Below are 23,296 nucleotides of genomic sequence, written 5' to 3' on the forward strand. Positions count from 1 at the left end.
TTAATCGTATTTGTGCTAGAATAGTAAAGAGTGAAGAAACAAGAAAACTAATTTATTTATTTCTTTTGGATCTAACAATATCAGTGCATGCGAGAATATATATAGTGGATATTATTAAAAATTCAGTCGGTATGTAAAAGTGTGGGAGAGAATTATGAATGTGGCTGAGCTGTAGATAGTAAAAAGGGATTATTACCTTTTAAATAAAAAAAATCAGTAAGAGTAAGAATGTGAAGCGGAATATTTCAATAAATTGAGGGGCTTTTTTAAAACTTTTACAAATTGAGAGATATGTTTTTAAAATTTTAACAAAAAATATAAGTAATAATGTACATACCAGTTCGGTGCCTAATTGTAACTAAACCTTGTAAGTTATTGAATTTCCCATGGAAGTTAGAGTTGCGCTTTATATTGCTCAGTGGGCCCCACCCATACTTGTAAATTTGTCTTCTTTAATTTCTTCTCATTTTAATATGTACTGGACCAAACTCGCGATGCACGTTTAGTCTTTCCTGTGTTTATAATATTCGTGGCTACTCCAAATCCAATAGCAGACGTATAAGAATTTTTTTATCAATCAATATATATATATATATATGCATCTTTTTGATTGGTTCGGCCTCTTATACAGCTCAAACCCAGATAGGAAAACAAGAGTCTAGAGAGATGATGACTCTGCAAGTCAGCCTCTCACTATCTTCTTATTCTTCACATTTCCCAGTGTTGTTTGGAACTAATCTTCGAATTCAGTCCAATTCCTTCACCCCAATTCTGCATTTCTCGAATTCGAATCACTTGAAGAACTTTGGAGTTGTGGGCAAGCGTAGGGATAGAATCGATTTTGTGAGAGAGGCAAGAATTGCTAGTACATCAAGAATCAGTTGTTCTGCGGAAGTTGGGGAGCTCAAAGAGGTGAATGATAATCACATATATATGTAAATATGTATGCAAATCTGTGTATGTGTATTTATATGCAGAGTCAGTTAGATTTGGTTATTTGGGATTTATTTTATTTTATTTTATTTTTTATTATACATGTATATATGTGTATGTGATTGTTTATCTGGAGATGATTGTCATTTGTTGGCTGATTGAAAGTATTGATTTTCGAGTTATTCTGCAGACCGATGAAATTGTGAAAGAGAAAAGCGTCTCCGTCATTCTTTTGGCTGGAGGAAAGGGCAAACGGATGGGGGTAAGTCTCTCTCTCCTCTCTCTCTATATATATATATTATGCTGTTATTAATTGTGTTTATGTAATGCACCCATTTATGGTTCCTTTAGGGTCTCGTGGAAATTGAATCAGTTGATTGTGTTTTTCAATGGGAATGGGTTTGGGTCCATATTGTTTTTGATAGCATTTGTATGGTTTTACTTGTTTGGAACCTGTATTTAGTAGAGAAGGGTGTCACATTGGCCAAAAAAAATTGAAAATTTGTTAATACCAGAGTCTATGTAAAAATTTTATTGCTATTCAGTGCAGCAGAGCTCAATACCCAAACAGCGTGATATTGGTTCCACAACAATTCCTATGTTCCATTATTCAATTCTTAGACATAACCATCTTATCTTTGAAAGCTCGTAGTATATGCCACTAACTTTCTTTCTCCACACACTCACAGTTTTTTAAATGGTATCACCGTACTGAAGTTTATATCTAGTATAATACGGAGTATGTCCCTTATATTACACAAAAGTTAAAAATAAAAAATAAAAATATTGCACTATTTCGAAGATTTTGAATTATTAAGCAGTTTCAGCCACTAAGGAACTGAACTTTCTAGTAAATGTGCTACAAAGTGGAGTATTGCATTACTTATCTTCTTGGCCTAGTAAAAGAAATTTGAAGTTTGATATGCAAACCATGACTCGGAGATTGTGAAGGGACTTTTGAGCCAAATTTGTGTTAGTTGAACCAAACCCAAAAACCACAAGATAGTTACCAAATTTTGCTCTCTAATTACAATTTTAATGGCAAATATCTTGATTTTGTTAAATTAGGCATATGAGGTCCACACGAGCTGTATTTTTCTTGTTGTGCCTCCATTATTTAATAATGACAAGTTTTTGAGCATGGTGAGTACTTAGGATATCTAACTTATCAGGTCAACTCAAAGCAGCCAACCTATAGATTGTTGATCACCATGTTTGTCACTCTTTGCATTCTGCTATTGGTTTAATGTTCTTTCATTCCTTTTCCTGATCCTACATAGCAAAGTATACAAGGAATTTTGTTGTGGTGACATGCTGCTTTAAAATAAAATTTGCTAAAAGCAATATCTATTTCTTTGCCTTGGCATGTAATTTTATTTATTTATTTGCATGTATCTTTGTCAGTTTCCATATGCATACAATTTTTTGTATGTCATGTATATGTAAGTGTCTTCTTATGGATACGCCCATACTTCTATTCCCATATTCTTCAGCATTTTCAGTTCTTGATTTTTCATATGCCAGATGATGATGATGATGATGAGATGATGGTTTTCTTATGTTTGTGCGAATAGGCAAGCATGCCAAAGCAGTATCTTCCACTTCTTGGGCAACCGATTGCTTTATATAGGTACACGCAACAACTCAACTCAAGATACTTTTTCCTCAACTAATCAGGCTCAGATCGGAAACCAATTATACTAAAATATAGTGGCTCCCAGTTCAAAGATTTTTCATACCGATGTTAATAGTCATTTTAATATTGTATGTGATACATGGAACTTCAGGCAAACATGGTATAGAAACCAAAAAAGGTCTGCAATTGTTATGGTAACTAGAGTCGGAGAGCAGTTATTATGTGAAAATGAAGCTAAAAGTTAGGAATTACTGTCTGTATTTAATCCACCACACCCAAGTCCCAACATCCTGCATTAGGTGGAGTAACACTGGTTGATGGCCTTTTTCCATTATGGTAATTAAGGTACTTAGTAAAGGATGCAGAGGTTCTCTTAGCTGGAGTAGTGACTGTATTATAGTGTCGCTACTCCACAATGTGCTTAAGGACCTGTTTACCATGTGAATTAATGTATTACAGTGTCAGCCCATGGTTTTTCTTGCACTAGTTATGGGAAAAAAGTCTTGGATCAGTGAAAGTCTTTATTATTATTATTATTAAACTAAAATGATATACATATTTAATAAGTTTTAAACAAAATTTAGATTTGGAGAACAGTGAGAGAAACATAACAAGTGCTGTATTTTTCTTGTTGTGCCTCCATTATTTAATAATGACTAGTTTTTGAGCATGGTGAGTACTTAGGATATCTAACTTATCAGGTCAACTCAAAGCAGCCAACCTATAGATTCTTGATCACCTTGTTTGTCACTCTTTGCATTCTGCTATTGGTTTAATGTTCTTTCATTCCTTTTCCTGATCCTACATAGCAAAGTATACAAGGAATTTTGTTGTGGTGACATGCTGCTTTAAAATAAAATTTGCTAAAAGCAATATCTATTTCTTTGCCTTGGCATGTAATTTTATTTATTTATTTGCATGCATCTTTTGTCAGTTTCCATATGCATACAATTTTTTGTCTGTCATGTATATGTAAGTGTCTTCTTATGGGTACGCCCTTACTTCTATTCCAATATTCTTCAGCATTTTCAGTTCTTGATTTTTCATATGCCAGATGATGATGATGATGATGATGATGAGATGATGGTTTTCTTATGTTTGTAGGCAAGCATGCCAAAGCAGTATCTTCTACTTCTTGGGCAACTGATTGCTTTATATAGGTACACGCAACAACTCAACTCAAGATACTTTTTCCTCAACTAATCAGGCTCAGATCGGAAACAAGTATACTAAAATATAGTGGGTCCCAGTTTAAAGATTTTTCATACCAATGTTAATAGTCATTTTTATAGTGTATGTGATACATGGAACTTCAGGCAAACATGGTATAGAAACCACAAAAATGATAACTCGTTTGTTTGGTCTCTCTCTGCCCACCATCTCTACTGTTGCCTCACAAACCAATCAGAAGTTTTTACAGTGTCGAAATTATGATAATTTGTTCCTACACTGTCTTAATTATGATAATTTATTACATAGTACCCACTAATTACAACACTATAGTAGTAAAAACGTGAAGGTAATTGTATAAACTATCTGACATAAAGTGACTTTAGTATTATAAATATCAATTATTAGATGGTTTGAGTCTATCATAAAAAAAAAATCTCAATTTTATTTAGTTTTTATTATTTGTGTGTCTAAATTAGCTTTTGAAATGTCAGATTTTGACCTTATGCATTTATTAATCTAATTTAATAATTTCTAACACTCTTTGCCATGTAAAAAAAAAAAAAAAAAAAACTCTTTAAAACCGCCCAATATGAAGTTTTATTTATATATTTATTTTTATGTATGTATCCTTGGCAACGTTGGAAAATCAAAAGATAAAAGAAAGAGAAAGCGACAAGGTCAACGAAAACCAAAATATGGAAGGGAAGCACTTAAGTTACAGGTTGATTCATGGTTTCCTGATGAGGCAAGACATAAGATAATAAAAATGACCAGAAAATTGTGTCACTTTCCAACCATGCTTCAATGTTTACAAAAAATAAAATTATTTTTTTAAATAAAAAAAGGTATGGCAATGTTTAAGATGACCTGTGCAAATGCCCAGAAAATATTTAGTCATCCAAAAAATTTAGATGAAGGTAAATTCAATTGAATAAATACACACAAAAAAAATAATAATAATAAAATAATAATAATAATAAAACAATTGATCCGATCCAGAGTCAAGAGAGAGAGATCTCCCATCCTACAGCTCTTAAGATGAGGACATCCTCCTTTGCATAAATCCTTTTAGGTAGAGATCTTCGAGACTGAGCTTAAGTAAAAATTTACTCATCATTGGGGCTCCGTGGCCTAGAGAGTCCCCAAATAGGATGTCATACCAACCCTTAGTACTCCAGCCATCATCAATTGAGCACTGTTGGTGGATAAAATAGTCATGGCAGAGGAAGTATGAACCTCTCCTTGCCTGATATATTGATAAATCTACCACATCAATATCAATAACATCATCTTTCTCTTCTTCTTCTTCTTCTTCATACACAATGTGGACTCCTAACTCCTTTAGTTGAAATCTATCCCACAACTCCACTGAAACAACCACTTCATCACCAACTTCCAACTCATTTCCAATCTTCCAATGGCTTGACAACATCATACTTTCCCCATAACCTGGAATCCCTGTAAACGTCGGGCAATAGATCCACTTCACATCCTTGGTCTTATTGAAGGTTTTCATAATGCATAAATCCCAATACTCTTCTGTTTTGGGGGTATTCACAAGGCATTCAATCCAATACTGTGCTGCTGTCCTACCCATGTAAGGTGTATTGGCGTATGCATAAACAACGCATACATTCAAGCCTCGAACCTTGAGATTAGGAAGTGAAGGAACACTGAAACATATCGAGGACATTGTACTCTTATTGCTGAACCAGCCTGGAACCTCATTTCCAGGATGAAAAATGCTGAATATACCGTATTCATACAGTCCCTGATCCTTGGAAATCATAACGAGAGAGAGAGCACCTAGATGGGACCAATCATGTCCGTAAGTGTCACGTTATTGAACAATTTCACCCCACCCTTTCCCATGGATTCCAACTTAACCAAGCATAACTCTTTGATCATATCTGCATCAATGTTTCGAATAGCTTCCAACCTGAACAATTTCTGAACCTCGACTAGTTTATCACAATTAAACGCTACCAAAAGCAATGATGTCAACAGATTTGGTAGATTTGTTATTATTTCCAGTGACTTGCAATTATCTATACTCAAAAATTGTAAACTCATAGGTAGCTCTGGAAGCAATTGAAGTCTCATGCAACTCTTTATATTAAGTGACTTGAGCATGGTGAGACACTTGATGCTATCTGGAAGGCTACAAATCGGATTTCTGTCTAGATTCAAGTTCTGCAACAGGGATAGCCTACCAAATTCCTCTGGAATGGCATCATCTGACAGATTGCAATTTGCAAGATTCAAGCTCACTAATGAGCGTGACAGGAAATCCATTGAAAAACTGATCGATTCTGGAGATTTTCTTAGTCCAGAAACCCAAGAGAACCAGTGTGAGTGCCATTATTTTCTGTAGTGCTGGTAGAGGGTAGTTGATTTATTGCAGCACCATATGCGTGAAGAACCTTCAAAGATTCCATCTTGCAAAATTCTTTCAACACTTGTCGAGCTTTGAGCAACCAGAGAGGATGAATTTCTCCACAGATTTTAGCTGACCAATTTTTGTGGGAAGATTCCTAAGATTCTTGCAGTCCTTAAGATTTAACACAACAAGTCTCCCTAATTCCCCAATGGATTCATTAACCTCGATCAAATTTATGCAATCTTTAAGAATCAATCTCTCAAGATTTGGGAGTTTTGAAAAATCGGGCGTATTGGCAAGGCCGTGGGAATGACTAAGGTTGAGGATTTTTAATGATCTGAGCACCTGTTGTCAAAAAGTAAGAAATTAATTTATATGAATATTTACATTAATCCTCCAGAAAAGGAAAAAGATAAATAATTTAGTAGTATACCGTCATTCCCCTCAAACTTGTTTCAAACTGCTATTTTGCATATCAAGAACAACCAATCTCTCTAGAATGAACTCGTTGGGCATAGATTTTAAAGGAAACCTGTGCCAACACAACCATCTTAACTTCCTGGTAAATTCTTTGTAGTCTCCAGTGAGCATTGCATTATTGAGCTGGAGTATTCTTAATTGGCGCATTCTTGAAAATGCATCAGTTATTAAGTGTCTTTCATTTGAACTGGAAGATGATTTTGTCGAAGCAGAGTTTGTGGGGAGCCAAGAGAGGAAGCCTAGTCGACGGCCCTGTGATGAATTGTTTCCACAAGGTCATGTTAATATGTCAAGAAAACGTTCATAACAACTTCTTTCTGAATTATCTAAACCAACGAAATTCTGCGCAAGCCGATCTTGCTCTCGGACATGCAAATTTAGGATGAGGCCTTCAATTGTCTCCATGCCCTGATAAAAGAGGTTGATAAGTAACAGACCAAAAAATACATGAAAATAGATGTTGGAGGCAAATTTCTTACAGTTTTTTCATGTAATACATTTAAGGCATCCTCATGATGCCACACTCAGCTGTGCTTCCTAGGTTCCTTGGGTGATTCTTGACGTATAATCTCTCTTCCCATCTCTCGAATCAACTGATGCATTGTCAACTTGTTATTTTCATTGATTGTTAAGAGACATCTATCGATGACATTCTGAATCCCAACCTTTGTGTAAAAACCACATTCATCTAGTATTGCAATTATGAAATCTCTATCCTTTCTAACAAAGAGACAAGAAATGTCGAGGAATAAATTATTGTCGTGGTCATCTTGTAAAGAATCAAAGCTTATTTTGAGCTTTTTTAGGATTTGACTGTTTGGAATTGTTTCCAATTTCTTTAATGCACTTTCCCACACCTCTAAACTTCTCTCCGATAAAGAAGAACCCATAATTTGAAGAGCTAAAGGAAGTCCTCCACAATACTTCACAACCTCTTTTATGTACTCCACGTAACCTTCAGTGGGGCGGTCTTGTCCAAAGGCATGCCAACTAAAGAGCTGAAATGATTTGTCCTTATTTAATTCCTCAACCTTATGCATCTTATACATTTCATGAGCCTTCAATAATCTCTCATGTCTAGTTGTTATGATGATTTTACTACCAGGATAAAACCAATCTCGCATTACGAGTACTGCATTTAATTAGTCTAATTGATCTACATCATCAAGCACAAGCAGAACTCGTTTCCATCAAATTGCATCTCTTATCCTAATAAGTCCTTCATTAACACACCTAATTTTTTCCTTTTAGCCTCTTTAGAATATCTGAAAGAAGTAGTTTTTGTAAACAAACCAATCCATTGGGTTGTTATGATATTTCTCTGATATTTGCGAGAAAGCAACTACCTTCAAATTTGCTAAAATTAAGGTTATAGAGAGTCTTAGCAATGGTTGTCTTACCTATTGGTGTGTGCCGTACCTATGCACCAAAAGTTTACAAAAGAGATGTTGAACTAAGATGAGTGCGGCCAAGTTTTACATTTAGAAATTGCCACTACTACCTTTCACTAAAAATATAGTTAGGGCAAGTAGGGATCGTCCCAAGGGATTGGTGGGTCATATTAAGTTGTGGAATCGAGATTAGGGTTAGTATGTCGAGTGATCAAAAGATTGGTTGGTGGTTGAATTATACTAAGATGCAATTTAAACTAAAGTAGGTGTAACGTTTCCAATTTTCGGCATTTTTCATTTTTCCCGAAATTTCTTTGATGCAAGGGTATTTTGGTCATTTCACTTTTGTACGCGGAATTTTAGTTGAGTCAAATTGCTTTTGGTGCATCTATTTTCATGTGAGCTATGTCATAAATAATTGTGGTGAACTATGTCTAATTGTGGTGTAAAATTTAAAACAAAAAGAAAAGGAAGAGTCAAAGGATAGTGGTGGGACCCACCACTACCCATTTTATGGTCCAGAGACCATTTTTTTGAGCTCATTTTCTCTCTCCCCGCTGGTTCTCTCTCTCTTTCTCACTCTCTTGTTATATTTTTCTTTTCCTTCAATCTTTGAGACTTGATTTCTTCCTCATTTCTTATCGGATTGAGGTGCCGTTTGAGGCAAAACGAAGCCCATGAGGAGTTCTACACATCCATACCAGCAATTCCAGCTTTGGTGCCCTCTTTGATTTTTGAAATTCCTTAACCCATTTCAAGGGTTTTGCTCATTTTGAGGTATGGGCTTCCTAATTCACATTATTCATGCACCTTTGTGAGTTATTCTACTTGAATTGTGTTATAGCATGCTTATAGGTGTTAATTGTAGCTTAAAATGTTTTGATTGTATATATGTGAATATGTGAAGACTTGTTTTGATTGTGTTGTATGAGAAGCATGCTTATATGATGAGTTTTATGCCTATTGTATTGTTCACATGCTATGAATGGTGTGTGAAAGCATGCCCTATTGTATTTAGTGATAATCCGTTATTGTTTAAATATTAAAAGTATGAGAACATGCTTACTTGTGTTGTGTCAAATTCCTCATTTTCATAGTATTGAGATCATGAGACATGCATGTACACCATTGGGTTGCATGAAGGGAAGAAATTGTTTTTGAAATGAAAATGGGGAGTTTTGGAAAAGAACATTTTGATGAAAGAGTTTTGGAAAACCCGGTCGTTGCAGAGTCACCAAGGGGCCGGTAGGTTAATGTAACCTAGAGGGAACTAGGGAGATTGTCCCAGCGTGGTTGAGCTATCTGGGCCCCATAATGATGCTGCAGAGTCACCAAAGGTCAGGGACAGTAGCCAATCCTTCTCTCGGCGCTGCGGAGTCACCAAAGGGGGTTACATTGACAGTTTGAAAGTGATGATTCTGATTGTGAAAAATGGGGAGCAACGTCGTCATGCATTGCATCTCCATTGCATCTTATTATTTATGTTGAGAAGGATAACCATGTTGTATTCTCCCCTATGTGGTATGACCCCAACTCATATTGACCTATTCTTTGTTTTGGATTCACGGGGTCTCATGAGATGCGTCTTAGGTGTCACCTACTGAGCAAATTGCTTACCCCCTTGTATTATTATATTTTTCAGGTCACGGCAAAGAAACGGCGGATGAAAATCCACCACTGAATTGAAGGAACTTGGTGAATCTATTGGATGTATTTTTTTTGTAGAACTTGAATATATCAAGTAAAGTACAAGTTCTGAAATGTATCAAGTTTATTTTGGCATGTAAATGATGAAACCTGAATCTAGATTTCATTTTTGATGTATAATGATCATGATGTAAAGCCTATGTATTAAATTCATGGATTTGATTCTCAAAGAATGTTTTAATGTGATTGCGGGTTGGTTCCCTCGTCTTTGATCGTAGAATAACTTTGGGTTAAGGATCCATTTCGAGTTTAAACCATTGATAAGTTTCATTTCCGGTTTTCCTTCCATTTTCATAGTTCAACAGGTTGACTTCTGGATTCAGGCTCAGCATAGCCATTTCGGTTAACTGAAATGGTGCATCGGTCGACCAAAACAGATTGATTGCTCTCAAGATCTCCACTTTGGTCTACCGAAATGGGGTTTGGTCGACCGAAGCATTTTCTTGCTCTCGGTATCCTCATTTCGGACGACCGAAGCTTCACTTCGGTCGACCGAAATGAAGCTTTTTTTTTTTTTTTTGGTCAGGTCTTCTTCTCCTCTTTGGTTGCTCTCGGGATCGTCATTTTGGATGACTGAAGCTCCACTTCGGTCGACCGAAATGAAGCAGCTTGATCATTCTTCCTTCTTTCTCCAGCGTTTGTTTGATTAAATGACGGATTGGGTGATGGGATGTACTGAAATTGTTATTCAAGCGTTGTAATGGTGTGTTGACTATTGAAATGTCGTGATGGACCTAGGTAATCTCGGGTTCGAGCTAGGACCCGGCTAACGGTTCGGGCCTTTGGGTTCGGGTCGTTACAGAATGGTATCAGAGCGATGGTTCGAAAACCTTAGGACGATGGGTAGAGGCCTATGCAGGATTGCGTGAGAAGTTGTTTGCATTGTGTATGAGATTATTTGTTATGTGTTTAGATATTTGAGGAAGCATGCTAAATCATTTACTTGCTTATGTGCTACATATTAACGTGTTTAAATGTTGGAGCAACATGCCTACTTGTTTATTTGCTTATCTATTTAATTGCCTACGTGTAAATTTGCTTGAGCGGTCATATGCTTATATGTTATATGTGTGTAGCACTAACTTAAATGATCCATGAGTAGGTGTTATATTTTCAGTAGGTAATTGTTTAGCATGCGCACTTCTATGTTGTATTAATTCGGTAAGTTATCACCTATGATTGGGGTCCTTCCGTGTAAGCAAAGTTGCTTGGATGTCATAGTACGTGAGGTGGGTTACAGAGTGTGACTTGTGAGATTCAAGTGTTGTACGGGTCAGTATTTGGATTCTTATTTAGAAGTTCACTGATGTTTAAGGTTGAGAGTTTGTTCTTTAGATTGTCATTTTGAGAGTATGAATTGTGGTTGACCTTGGGTTGGCGACGAGATGAGTAGGTTGTATCTTTTGTTTTGACTTCCAGTGAGGAAGACAGGAGTTCAGTATGATGTTGTTTGGTGACCATAGAGTGTTGGTCACAGATTGGGTTGAGCCAGGATGAGGAGTGACCTCTCGGGCTTGGTGGCTTGTTCTATTTGATTTATTTATTTTGTGGCCTTGTGGGCGGGTGTGTGTGAGCGTGTCTAGGTGGCACCAGAAGGCTACCACACTGAGCGAGCTGCGGGCACACAACTCAGATGAAATCGATGTGGACATTCCATTGTGTTGGATGGTAATGGTACCAATTGGCTGGGTAATGATAGTGTTGGGGGTGTAAGAGTAGTATACCCTTTTGTTTGGTTGGATAGGTCAGTGTAGGTGTGACTTGAGTGTCCAACTAGATACCAATTAGAGACCATTGTTTTATAGTTGTCGTCTACTTCAGTTTTTGTGATTGACCATTTAGCGTAGTGTTTATTTTCCTCTTAAGAACTGTTTCTGTAGTGTGCCACGTATGATTCCTTTTTCTTGTAGCAGGTCGTTGACTATGGTAACGGGTATCGTGAGTGACGTGAGTTTTCATGTTGAGTTAGCGTCACTTTTGAATGAGTGATTGGTTAGTAAAGGCTTGTTGTTTCCAGGGGATTAGAGTTTGTGCAGTTGTTTTGGGAAGAATGATCATAGAGGTATTAGTACTTGAGGTTCATGTATAGAGGAGTAAGTCAGTTTAGGGGTGACCATAGTATTCAGGAAGACAATAGTGATTGATTGCATCGTTGGTGGACTTAAGGAGGCAATTGGGTGTTGAGCATTTGGATTTTTTTTTTTTTTTTTTTATGTTCATTTTTATTTGAGGATTTGTTGGCATGGCATTGCAGTGTGGATGTCCTTCTCTAGTGGTAGATAGTGGTTGTTATAGGGAGCAGTGAACGTTATGCTCATTCTTTGTTTATGATGATGTTATCTTAAGGATGTTCGAGGAAAAATCTTTTACTAGTGACTTGATGGTTTGATGGGGTCATAGGCTTGAACCGTTGACTTAAATGAATGGCAGTGAAGATGTTATGATATGAAGTTTGGCATTGATAAGTATAATGGTTTCAAATGTGATTCGAATGTAGGTTGAAAGTTTTGAGTGTTGTTATATGTTAATAGGTATGTGATGGGTTTGTGTGCCAGTTATGGTGATTGTGGACGACCTAATTTTTTAGAACCAGATAGATAGGTGTTGCCCTATAGGCATCTTTTTCTCTTGATGAGTCAGTGGACTGTTGTGACTGAGGTCACGGGTCTTATGTGTAGGGTGTTTGAGGTAATGTCGTTTTGAAAAGTGAAAGTAGAATGAATGGTAAAGTATCATTTTTCGATTTTAAGGTTGTCAATTGGAGTAACGATTTCTGGATGAGACGGGACGCAGTGTCCAACGTACAGTGATGGTTCCTAGTGTTAGTTTGTTAAAGTCGTTGGTGTTTTTATTTGATTGGTTCTGGCTAGCAAAGTGTTGCAGAGAAGTGTGTGCGAGGTTTTTGGTGTTGATTGTGTAGGACGGTCCGATAATGGGAGATGTCGTTTAGATTGGGTGTCCATGGTTGGACGACTGGTGAGTAGCATGTAATAGAGTGTCTGGTTCAGTAGGGTGCGAGTTATTGGTCTCTTTTGAGAGTGGGGTTTATTACCTTTCTGTTTGTTCTAGTCTTGGCAAAGACGTCGTTTGCTGTGGGTCTTGTCTCTGTCTAGGGGATGTGCGCTTCCGTGGATGGACGGGTTTGTGAGTGGGTGTTACGCTGTTAAAGTTGGTCGATTGAGGTTCTGATTGAAGGGGTCGACTTACTTTCACGGAGGTAGGTATAGCCTTTAGTTTTGTGGTGTTTGTTTTGAGAATGGTTTTGACCGATAGGATGTGAGGCACAGGTTGTCAAATGGGGATTATATTTCTGATGATTGGTACCAGCGGTAACAACTAAGAAATGTGTTGTGAATTGTTGTTTTAGGATAATTAGGTGATGTATTAGACTCATGTATTTGGATGTTTTTAGAAGTGATTGATTTTAGTAGTGTCTTGAGGACAAATGTCGGTATTGTTTGAATGTTTTGCAACTAGAGCGTGATTGTGGAATTCCGTTAAAGAACTGTAGGAGTGATTAACCTTGGTTTGAGGTTTCAAACATGAGATGATCGTATCATGTGTTTTGAAGGAGTAAGAATTGAACTGAATGATGTCATAGAGTTGTTTATCTGGTTTGGATGTTATGAGGAGATTAGGAAACTTTGATGCTGATCGATAATTGCAACATCTGGAGTTGTGTTATTTTTGACTTGTTATAATTGGGTGATCGAAGAATGATTGTCATGTTGCTTTTAGCTTATTGTTTTGTGACTATATAGTTGTTGAGGATATGTAGAGCGACGGATTGATTAGGAGTGGATCTTATGGTTATTTTGTGGACTGTATGGGATTGTGTTTAAGGTTTAGACCTGAGGACAGGAACGATATCTATGTTGAGATCAGATCGACGATGAGAATGGCCTGGCCAACCATTTCTCCTGAATCAATCCTTCTTTGGCACAATATCGGGTCAAAGGTCAACGATCGGTCCGACTTGTTAGTGATAGTGAGAGTATGGTACTGTACATTGTGTTGGTGTGATGATGTGGACTTACCTGATTTATCTTGGGTGACGGAAAGTGTTAGGTGGTTTTGGGTGCATGATAACAAGTTAGTAGTACAATCATTGATAATAGAGAATCTCGTTTTGAGGATTTGTTTTCAGAATGCAGAGTAGTACATTTTATTGTTTCGGTGACTCATGATTGAATAATTGTTGGAGGATTCATTGTTTAGTTATCTTGAGGAATGATCCATATGATAATTATCGATTGGTGTGATTGGTGGTTATTGTATGATTATGTAGTTGTATAGCCGTATGATAGATGACGAATATTGATTGGACAGTAATGTGTAAATTGGGTTGAGTCTGATTGTGTGTTGGATGAGATTTCTCATTTGGGGTCTGGGTTGCCCTTTAGAAGGATGAGTGTGTTAGGATGCTATCATGTTCAGGAGTCTTGTGACCATTCTTCTTCGAGCTCCGAAGTATTATGTAGCGGTGTAGCGGTGTTGGTCTTAAGTCGAGTATAGGATTTAGTGGGTTTTGTGTACGATGTTGCGAGTGATAGGTTCCCTCATAGGGTGGTGATCATTGGGTTTTCTGACTGCAGTGTGTGATTGCCTATTGGCGCTGGTGTCAAGGATATTATGGTTGATTGAGTTCTTAGTCTCGGGGTTTTCTGAGGTGTTCTCGAAAAGACTCTGGTTGTGGGCCTCCTTATCTTAAGGAGGGTAGCTTGTAACGTTTCCAATTTTTGGCATTTTTCATTTTTCCCGAAATTTCTTTGATGCAAGGGTATTTTGGTCATTTCACTTTTGTGCGCGGGATTTTATTTTAGTCAAATTGCTTTTGGTCCATCTATTTTCATATGAGCTATGTGATAATTAATTGTGGTGCACTATGTCTAATTGTGGTGTAAAATTTAAAACAAAAAGAAAAGGAAGAGTCAAAGGATAGTGGTGGGACCCACCACTACCCATTTTAAGGTCTAGAGACCATTTTTTTGAGCTCATTTTCTCTCTCCCCACTGGTTCTTTCTCTCTCTCTCACTCTCTTGTTACATTTTTCTTTTCCTTCAACCTTTGAGACTTGATTTCTTCCTCATTTCTTATCGGATTGAGGTGCCGTTTGAGGCAAAATAAAGCCCACGAGGAGCTCTACACATCCATACCAGCAATTCCAGATTTGGTGCCCTCCTTGATTTTCGAAATTCCTTAACCCATTTTAAGGATTTTGCTCATTTTGAGGTAGGGGCTTCCTAATTCACATTATTCATGCACCTTTGTGAGTTATTCTATTTAAATTGTGTTATAGCATGCTTATAGGTGTTAATTGTAGCTTAAAATGTTTTAATTGTATATATGTGAATATGTGAAGACTTGTCTTGATTGTACTGTATGAGAAGCATGCTTATATGATGAGTTTTATGCCTATTGTGTTGTTCACATGCTATGAATGGTGTATGAAAGCATGCCCTATTGTATTTAATGATAATCCATTATTGTTTAAATATTAAAAGTATGAGAACATGCTTACTTGTGTTGTGCCAAATTCCTCATTTTCGTAGTATTGAGATCATGAGACATGCATGTACACCATTGGGTTGCATGAAGGGAAGAAATTGTTTTTGAAATGAAAATGGGGAGTTTTGGGAAAGAACATTTTGATGAAAGAGTTTTGGAAAACCCGGTCGCTGCGGAGTCACCAACGGGCCGGTAGGTTAATGTAACCTAGAGGGAACTAGGGAGATTGCCCCAGCATGGTTGAGCTATCTGGCCCCATAATGACGCTGCGGAGTCACCAAAGGTTAGGGGCAGTAGCCAATCCTTCTCTCGGCGCTGCGGAGTCACCAAAGGGGGTTACATTGACAGTTTGAAAGCGATGATTCTGATTGTGAAAAATGGGGAGCGATATCGGCATGCATTACATCTCCATTGCATCTTATTATTTGTGTTGAGATGGATAACCATGTTGTATTCTCCCCTATGTGGTATGACCCCAACTCCTATTGGCCTATTCTTTGTTTTGGATTCACGGGGTCTCATAAGGTGCGTCTTAGGCGTCACCTACTGAGTAAATTGCTCACCCCCCTATATTATTATATTTTTCAGGTCACGGTAAAGAAACGGCGGATGAAAATCCACCACTGAATTGATGGAACTTGGTGAATCTATTGGATGTATTTTTTGTAGAACTTGAATATATCAAGTAAAGTACAAGTTCTGAAATGTACTAAGTTTATTTTGGCATGTAAATGATGAAACCTGAATTTGGAATTCATTTTTGATGTATAATGATCATGATGTAAAGCCTATGTATTAAATTCATGGATTTGATTCTCAAAGAATGTTTTAATGTGATTGCGGGTTGGTTCCCTTGTCTTTAATCGTAGAATAACTTGGGGCTGAGGATCCATTTCGAGTTTAAACCATTGATAAGATTCATTTCCGGTTTTCTTTCCATTTTCACAGTTCAACAAGTTGACTTCTGGATCCAGGCTCGGCATAGCCATTTCGGTTGATCGAAATGGTGCATCGGTCGACCAAAACAGATTGATTTCTCTCAGGATCTCCACTTCGGTAGACTGAAATGGGGTTCGGTCGACCGAAACATTTTCTTGCTCTCGGTATCCGCATTTCGGACGACCGAAGCTTCATTTTGGTCGACCAAAATGAAGCTTTTTTTTTGTTTTTTTTTGGTCAGGTCTTCTTCTCCTCTTTGGTCGCTCTTGGGATCTCTATTTCGGACGACCGAAGCTCCACTTCGGTCGACCGAAATGAAGCAGCTTGATCATTCTTCCTTCTTTCTCCAGCGTTTATTTGATTAAATGACAGATTGGGTGATGGGATGTACTGAAGTTGTTATTCAAGCGTTGTAATGGTGTGTCGACTATTGAAATGTCGTGATGGACCTAGGTAATCTCGGGTTCGACCTAGGACCCGGCTAACAGTTCGGGCCTTCGGGTTTGGGTTGTTACAGTAGGCAATTAAATATAATGGAGAGAAAATAAGAGAGAGATCTTAGGGTTTAGAGATCACCACTAAGCATAGTTTTTCTACACCCTTAATGAATGATTAATGAGGGGGAAAACATGTATTGCAACATAGTGTGTGTGTGTGGTTGTTTCAACAAGCATGGATGACAAATTAAGCATATATTATCTAAGCAACATGGTGGATAGCACAATATATCAAACTAAGCCATTAATCATTTCTTTAAGCTCACAATCAAAACACATCACAAGGTTAGAGATATGTGCTACTTGCTTTCATAAGTATGGAACATCAAACACAAGCATGGATTGTCCTCCCATTTAACATCTAAACTACAACTATACTACAATTAAGCTAGTAACATGAAATTAAACTAATTAAACTAAGGGAGAGGCACAATCCGTCAAGAAATGAGTATGAACCATCAAATAAACCATAAGAGCATTCCATTAAGCACTATGTCTTGACAATCTTTAGATCTATAGCATCAATATACATAGACATGCATCAATAACACAAGAAATAGAGACAAACACATAAACATCTATTCTAGCATACATAGATATATGGATAGAATGAAATGATTAATTGGAAGCATTAAACCACACAAATCATTGAATAAACAAGATCTATGTATATAAATATGTCAAAACATGTATCACAATACAAATCCCCTAAAAAATACATAAATTAAGATGGAGAAAGCATGCTTAGGGCTAACTCTAGCCCCAAGAGGATGTCTAGCCACTTATGGATGTGCTCCTCCAACCCTCAAGGGCTAACTCCATGGATGAAATTGCTCCTCTTCTTGGTGGATGGAAAAACTCCAAGCTTGTGTCTCTAGCCTCCTCCTTTTTTTTCTTTTTCACTAAGAATATGAAAATTGTGCCTCCTCTCTATTCTAAAGTATATCAAGTATATCTCAAAAATTGGCTCATATTCCTTATATAGGTAGGTTAAAATGTCACCCTAATGGTCTGGGCTCGCACTCTAATATTCATCCAATGATTGGCTATGAGACAACTTTCAATGAGCTGGATTTTTGTCTTTTTGTGTACTTGGGCAAGTTCGATCGATCGAACCTTGGATGAGATCGGTCGAACATTGCTGAGATCTATCGAACTAAGGCTGGATCGATCCACTATGGTGGCGTCTTTTTGGATAAAAACAAATCTGAGATATTTTGAAGATATTTTTGGGAAAGAGACAAATGTGGTAGGTAGGGTGGTACAAGTGGATAAGATGGAATCTTTTCGATCGATCGGAAGAAAGTTGGATCGATCGAACCTTGTGAGATCTTTGGATAAGAACAAAAGAGCTTGGATCCATTTTGGAATGCTGAGATCGATGAACTTTTGATCGATCGAGTATTTTCTGAGATCGATCGAACATGCTGAACTTCCACCACTTGCTTCCTTTTGCCTTCTTTCTTTGATTCATCTCAAGATTGATTTAATTATGCTCTTATTTAGCTGAGTTAGCTTATTTTGGGGATAAGTACCTGAAAATGGAAATAATACAAAATCAATCTAAAGCGGGAAAATAAGATAGATAAAGGTTCTAGAATACCTAAGCTTAAGGGGTTTAAATGCGCACTTTTCAGCACTCATCACACCCCCAAACTTAAATATTGCTAGTCCCTAGCAATGAACTAGAAAGTAAAGTAATGAAATGGACAACTATATAACTATGAACTAAAAAGTTATAAATGGATAACGCCACTTTCGTAGGGAACACGATTACATTTAGCATATGCAATAAGCCTTTTAAACCCCTATATTACCCCTAGTGGACAAGTGAAGTCTCGTTAGGGTTTTCAAAAATGATACCCACAAACATTAAGCTCATTTTCATAAAAGATGCACCAATATTGCAAACAAGCATTGGGAGAAAACTACCTCAAGTATGCAATTTTTCAACCATTTCCAAGCAATTTCCCAAAATTTCAACATCAAGCAAGCAAGTATGGTCCTCTACACATCAAGAAAATGATCATGTAAATCAAAACAACTCTAGAATTCTTTTTGAGTGGATCGGCATCAAATATGTTGCTATCTTAGCCAACTAAAGAAATGATCACATCTTTACTCTCAAACTAGCACACAAATCTAGTACCGATCATCAAGACAAATAGTGGACCTTTTATTGCTCTAGGTGCGCTTATTTATTTTTATTTATTTATTTTTTTCTATCCCTAAGGATCAAAGATGGAAGCATGGTGCAATGTGTTGATCTATTAAGCTTTCTAGCGATCCATGAGGTCGAGCGTTAGGTCAATGACTCCCAAACTAGACGGCTTTAGGGCACTAGGTGTTCAAACACCCCTACGGATTTACAAGCTCAAATCAACTAGGCTACAAATCAAGATAACCTCCATCTAATCATTTCTCACTTCTCACCTTTTGGGAGAAGTCATTATTTTTATTGCTTTTGCGACCTTTTTTTTTTTTTTTTTTTTTTTTTTTTCAAGTTCAATTATTAACCTAGAGTTTGGGCCCTCCACCTTTCAGCGCGAGAAATTCAGTGCTTGATGAGGCTAGAATCCCAGCTACTTAGTGAAAAGGGGTTGTTATCCACTTTTATCAAGAATGAAACCTTTCAATGCACTACTAGCCCAATTAGGATATAACCAATTCAATAATCAACAAAGCATGTACCCCACAAATGAATGCTAGTGTGCGCTTGTGCTAGTGTAGAATACTAGAGTGAATCTCAAAACAATCACAAAATCAGGATGATGTGGACCACGAGTGCAAGCATGATATTAATCTTTCAAAAAATTTACCTCTAAATGGCATCCACAAGGCATACAAGGAGTATTGGACTCTCAAGTTATACAATTTTTAAATTCTAAGCAATATAGTCATCAAAAGATCAAAATCATCGCTAACATCAATCTCAAATTTCAATTATGCATTTAAAGTTCAACTTTAAGTAGAATGCAACAAGACACCTTACCCCCAAACTTAAACCACACATTGTCCTCAATGTGCAATGAGAACAATGGAAAAGATGGAAACAGTATACCGTGGTGGCGAATGCATGAAGCCCGGTAGTGATCCAATTTGAAAGACGTCTCTCCCAAACTTAAAATCAACAATCTACTTGAATAACCACACTAGTAAACTCACATCAAATATCAAGTGGGATAAGAATGATCAAATCATGCATTCTAAAGCAATATAACACAAGATGAAAGAGAGACATGAGATCAAGCCCGTAGAAAAATAGCATGACTACATATAAGGGCACAATGGTAAAATTTTATTTTATTATTATTATTATTTTTGAATAAACAAACTTAAAAATGTATGAATAATGCTTGCTAAGTTTAACATCTCTAACTAGATGTAATGTTGCTTTGAATAAATAAACTTGGAATTCAAAAAGGGAAGAAAAGGTCAAACCAAAGATGTTCAGATCGATTAAGTTCCGATCGATCCCAAAAACTTTTTGATCGATCGAACATGCTTAAACCTATAGACATGTTCGATTGATGGGACATAGAGGCCTTTTGATGTAGGTGGATGCAGGTTCAAAATTTTTCTAAGTGTTGGAACTGCAGATCGATCCAAGATAAAGTTGGATCGATCGAATAGCTAAAGATCGATTTAGGAACAAGTTTGAACGATGGGACAGAGAGCTGAAATATGCAGGTTTTATTTGAACGATTAGACAGAGAGTGATTTGGATGCAGGTTGGATGCAGGCATGATGTTCGATCGATCGAACTTCCATTGAGATCGATCGAATAGGCAAAAATTCTTTCATTTTGCATTACAACCCTAAATGTCTTCATAAATAGGGTCTATTAGATATGCAGCTTCCAAATGTCTTTGGAAGACCTGTCCTTCAATGTAGGGTTTCAATCTCTGCCCATTGACTTTAAAAATGTTCCCCTTTTTCAAATTTCGTATTTCAACCGCCCCATGAGGTGCAACAGAGATGACTTCATAAGGACCCTCCCATTTAGTTCTCAATTTCCCAGGAAAGAGCTTCAATCTAGAGTTAAAGAGCCAAACTTTTTGACCAGGTTCAAAAGACTTCTTCAAAATATGCTTATCATGAAAGGCCATAGTTCTTTCTTTATAGAGTTTGGAATTATCATAAGCATTGTGTCTCAACTCTTCCAACTCACTCAATTGAAGTAACTGGTTCTCTCCGGCTTTATCAAGGTCAAGATTGAGCTTTTTAACCGCCTACAAGGCTTTATGTTCTAGCTCAACTGGAAGATGGCAAGGCTTTTCATATACAAATCTATCGGGAGACATGCCAATGGGAGTCTTATATGCCGTTTGGTAAGCCCATAAAGCATCATTTAACTTCTGTGACCAATCTTTCCTGGTGGTGTTAACCGTTTTCTTAAGAATATGCTTAATTTCCCGGTTAGACACTTATACTTGCCCACTCGTTTGAGGGTGGTAAGGAGTGGCCACTTTATGAGTAACGGGGTACTTAAGAAATAAATGCTTTAAGAATTGGTTACAAAAATGCTTTCCTCCGTCATTTATCATAGCCCTAGGCATACCAAAACGAGCAAAGATATTGGATTTGATGAATTGAATAACCACGGAATGGTCATTTGTTTTGGTAGCACAAGCTTCCACCCATTTGGAAACATAATCAACGGCAAGGAGAATATATTGAAAACCATAGGATATAGGAAATGGACCCATAAAATCAATGCCCCATATGTCAAAGATTTCTACAACAAGGATATTGGCCAAGGGCATCATATCTTTTCTAGACATTGATCCCATATTTTGACATCTCTCACACGACTTACAAAAGTTGTAAGCATCTCTATGGATAGTGGGACAAAAAAGCCCACTTTGAAGAACCTTCAAGGCGGTCTTCTTTACACTAAAATGCCCACCACATGCAAGCGTATGACAAAACACAAGAACACTTGGAATTTCGCTCTCCGGAATGCATCTCCTCACAATTTGATCCGGACAATAACGGTAGAAGACAGGGTCTTCCCAATAATAATTCTGGATGTTGGCAAAGAAACGATTCTTCTCATTCTTTGACCAAGAAGTTAGAAGCTTGCCTATTGCCAAATAATTCATAATGTCGGCAAACCAAGGCATTTGCCTATTGGAGATTTGAAAGAGCTGTTCATCCGGAAAGAAGTCACGAATAGGTGGGCTAGGGGAATGTTCTATCAATAACCTTGAAAGGTGATCGGCAACCACATTTTTGATGCCTTTCTTGTCCTTGATTTTAAAATTGAATTCCTGAAGAAGCAAAATCCATCTAATCAATCTAGGTTTTGTTTCCTTCTTTGTCAAAAGATGTCTCAAGGCAGCATAATCAGAATAGACAACAACCTTAGACCCTAAGAGATAGGACCGAAATTTATCAAGGGCATATACTACAGTAAATAACTCTTTCTCGGTAGTAGAGTAGTTCAATTGAACTCCCGAGAAAGTTTTGCTTGCATAATATATGGCATATGGAAGCTTTTCTACTCTTTGTCCCAAAACTGCTCCCATGGCATAATGTAAAGCATCACACATTATTTCAAACGGTAATGACCAATTGGGAGGCTGCATAATAGGAGCGGATGATAACATGTCACACAATTTATGGAAAGCGTCAAGGCATGCTTGATCAAAGACAAAAGGAGTTTTTTTAGCGAGAAGATTGCACAAGGGTCTAGCAATTTTGCTAAAATATTTGATGAAACGGCGATAGAAGCCGGCATGACCTAGAAAGGAGTGATCTTTTTCTCACCGTAGAAGGTGGAGGTAATTCAGAAATCAGCTCAACTTTCACTTTATCCACCTCAATTCCCCTTTTTGAGATGACGTGACCCAAAACAATACCTTCTTGAACCATGAAATGGCTCTTTTTCCCAACTAAGAACAAGGTTTGTTTCATGACATCTTTTAAGTACCAAATTCAGATTCTTGAGGCATGCATCAAATGAAGACCCAAAGACAGAGAAATCGTCCATAAAGACCTCTAGATACTCTTTCACCATGTCCAAGAAAATTTACATCATACACCTTTGAAATGTGGCAGGGGCATTGCACAAACCAAAAGGCATCCGTCTATAAGCAAATGTGCCAAAAGGACAAGTAAATGTGGTTTTCTCTTAGTCCAAGGGGTCAAGGGCTACTTGATTGTAACCCGAATAGTCATCAAGAAAGCAATAGAATTGTTGCCTGGCCAATCTCTCTAGGATTTAATCAATAAATGGCAAAGGGAAGTGATCTTTTCTAGTGGCAGCATTCAATTTTCGGTAATCAATGCATACTCTCCATGAATTGGCGGTACGCTTAGAAATTGCCTCACCTTTTGCATTTTCAACCACCGTAATTCCCGATTTCTTGGGAACTACTTGAGTTGGACTCACCCATTTGCTATCAGAGATTGGATAAATAACACCAGCATCCAAGAGTTTAACTACCTCTTTCTTAACCACTTCTTTCATGTTTGGATTAAGTCTCCTTTGTGCATCCCTAAAAGGTTTTGCATCCTCCTCCATAAGTATGCGATGCATGCAAATAGAAGGATCAATTCCCTTAAGATCCGCCATACTCCATCCTATGGCTTCTTTGTTCTATTTAAACACATTTAAGAGTGCATCTTCTTGGTCCTTTTCAAGACT

General features: G+C 37.3%; 1 protein-coding gene and 1 pseudogene across 5 annotated transcripts; one reads left to right on the forward strand and one right to left on the reverse strand.

The window, feature by feature from the left end:
- Positions 1-491: 491 nt before the first annotated feature.
- LOC132299465 (2-C-methyl-D-erythritol 4-phosphate cytidylyltransferase, chloroplastic-like) lies at positions 492-9,858 on the forward strand. 5 transcript variants are annotated; one of them, XR_009480122.1, is made up of 6 exons: positions 492-912; positions 1,124-1,195; positions 2,508-2,563; positions 3,674-3,729; positions 8,645-8,770; positions 9,636-9,858. XR_009480122.1 is itself a non-coding variant. In XM_059796098.1 (5 exons), exons 1-4 carry the CDS (start codon positions 667-669, stop codon positions 3,714-3,716), a joined length of 417 nt encoding a protein of 138 aa, XP_059652081.1. In that variant the 5' UTR covers positions 492-666; the 3' UTR covers positions 3,717-3,729; positions 9,636-9,854. The 5 variants fall into 5 exon arrangements, 4 of the variants coding, with proteins under 4 accessions (XP_059652081.1, XP_059652080.1, XP_059652083.1 ...); XM_059796098.1 differs by lacking the exon at positions 8,645-8,770 and having other exon boundaries at positions 9,636-9,854; XM_059796097.1 differs by lacking the exons at positions 8,645-8,770; positions 9,636-9,858 and having other exon boundaries at positions 3,674-8,632.
- On the reverse strand, positions 6,195-22,666 carry LOC132301096 (disease resistance protein RPV1-like; annotated as a pseudogene).
- Between the last annotated feature and the right edge of the window lie 630 nt (positions 22,667-23,296).

The sequence above is a fragment of the Cornus florida genome, unplaced genomic scaffold (assembly GCF_030987335.1).
Source record: "Cornus florida cultivar Cherokee Brave unplaced genomic scaffold, ASM3098733v1 CherokeeBrave_3.0.0_Hap2_Chr03, whole genome shotgun sequence".
NCBI lineage: Eukaryota > Viridiplantae > Streptophyta > Magnoliopsida > Cornales > Cornaceae > Cornus > Cornus florida.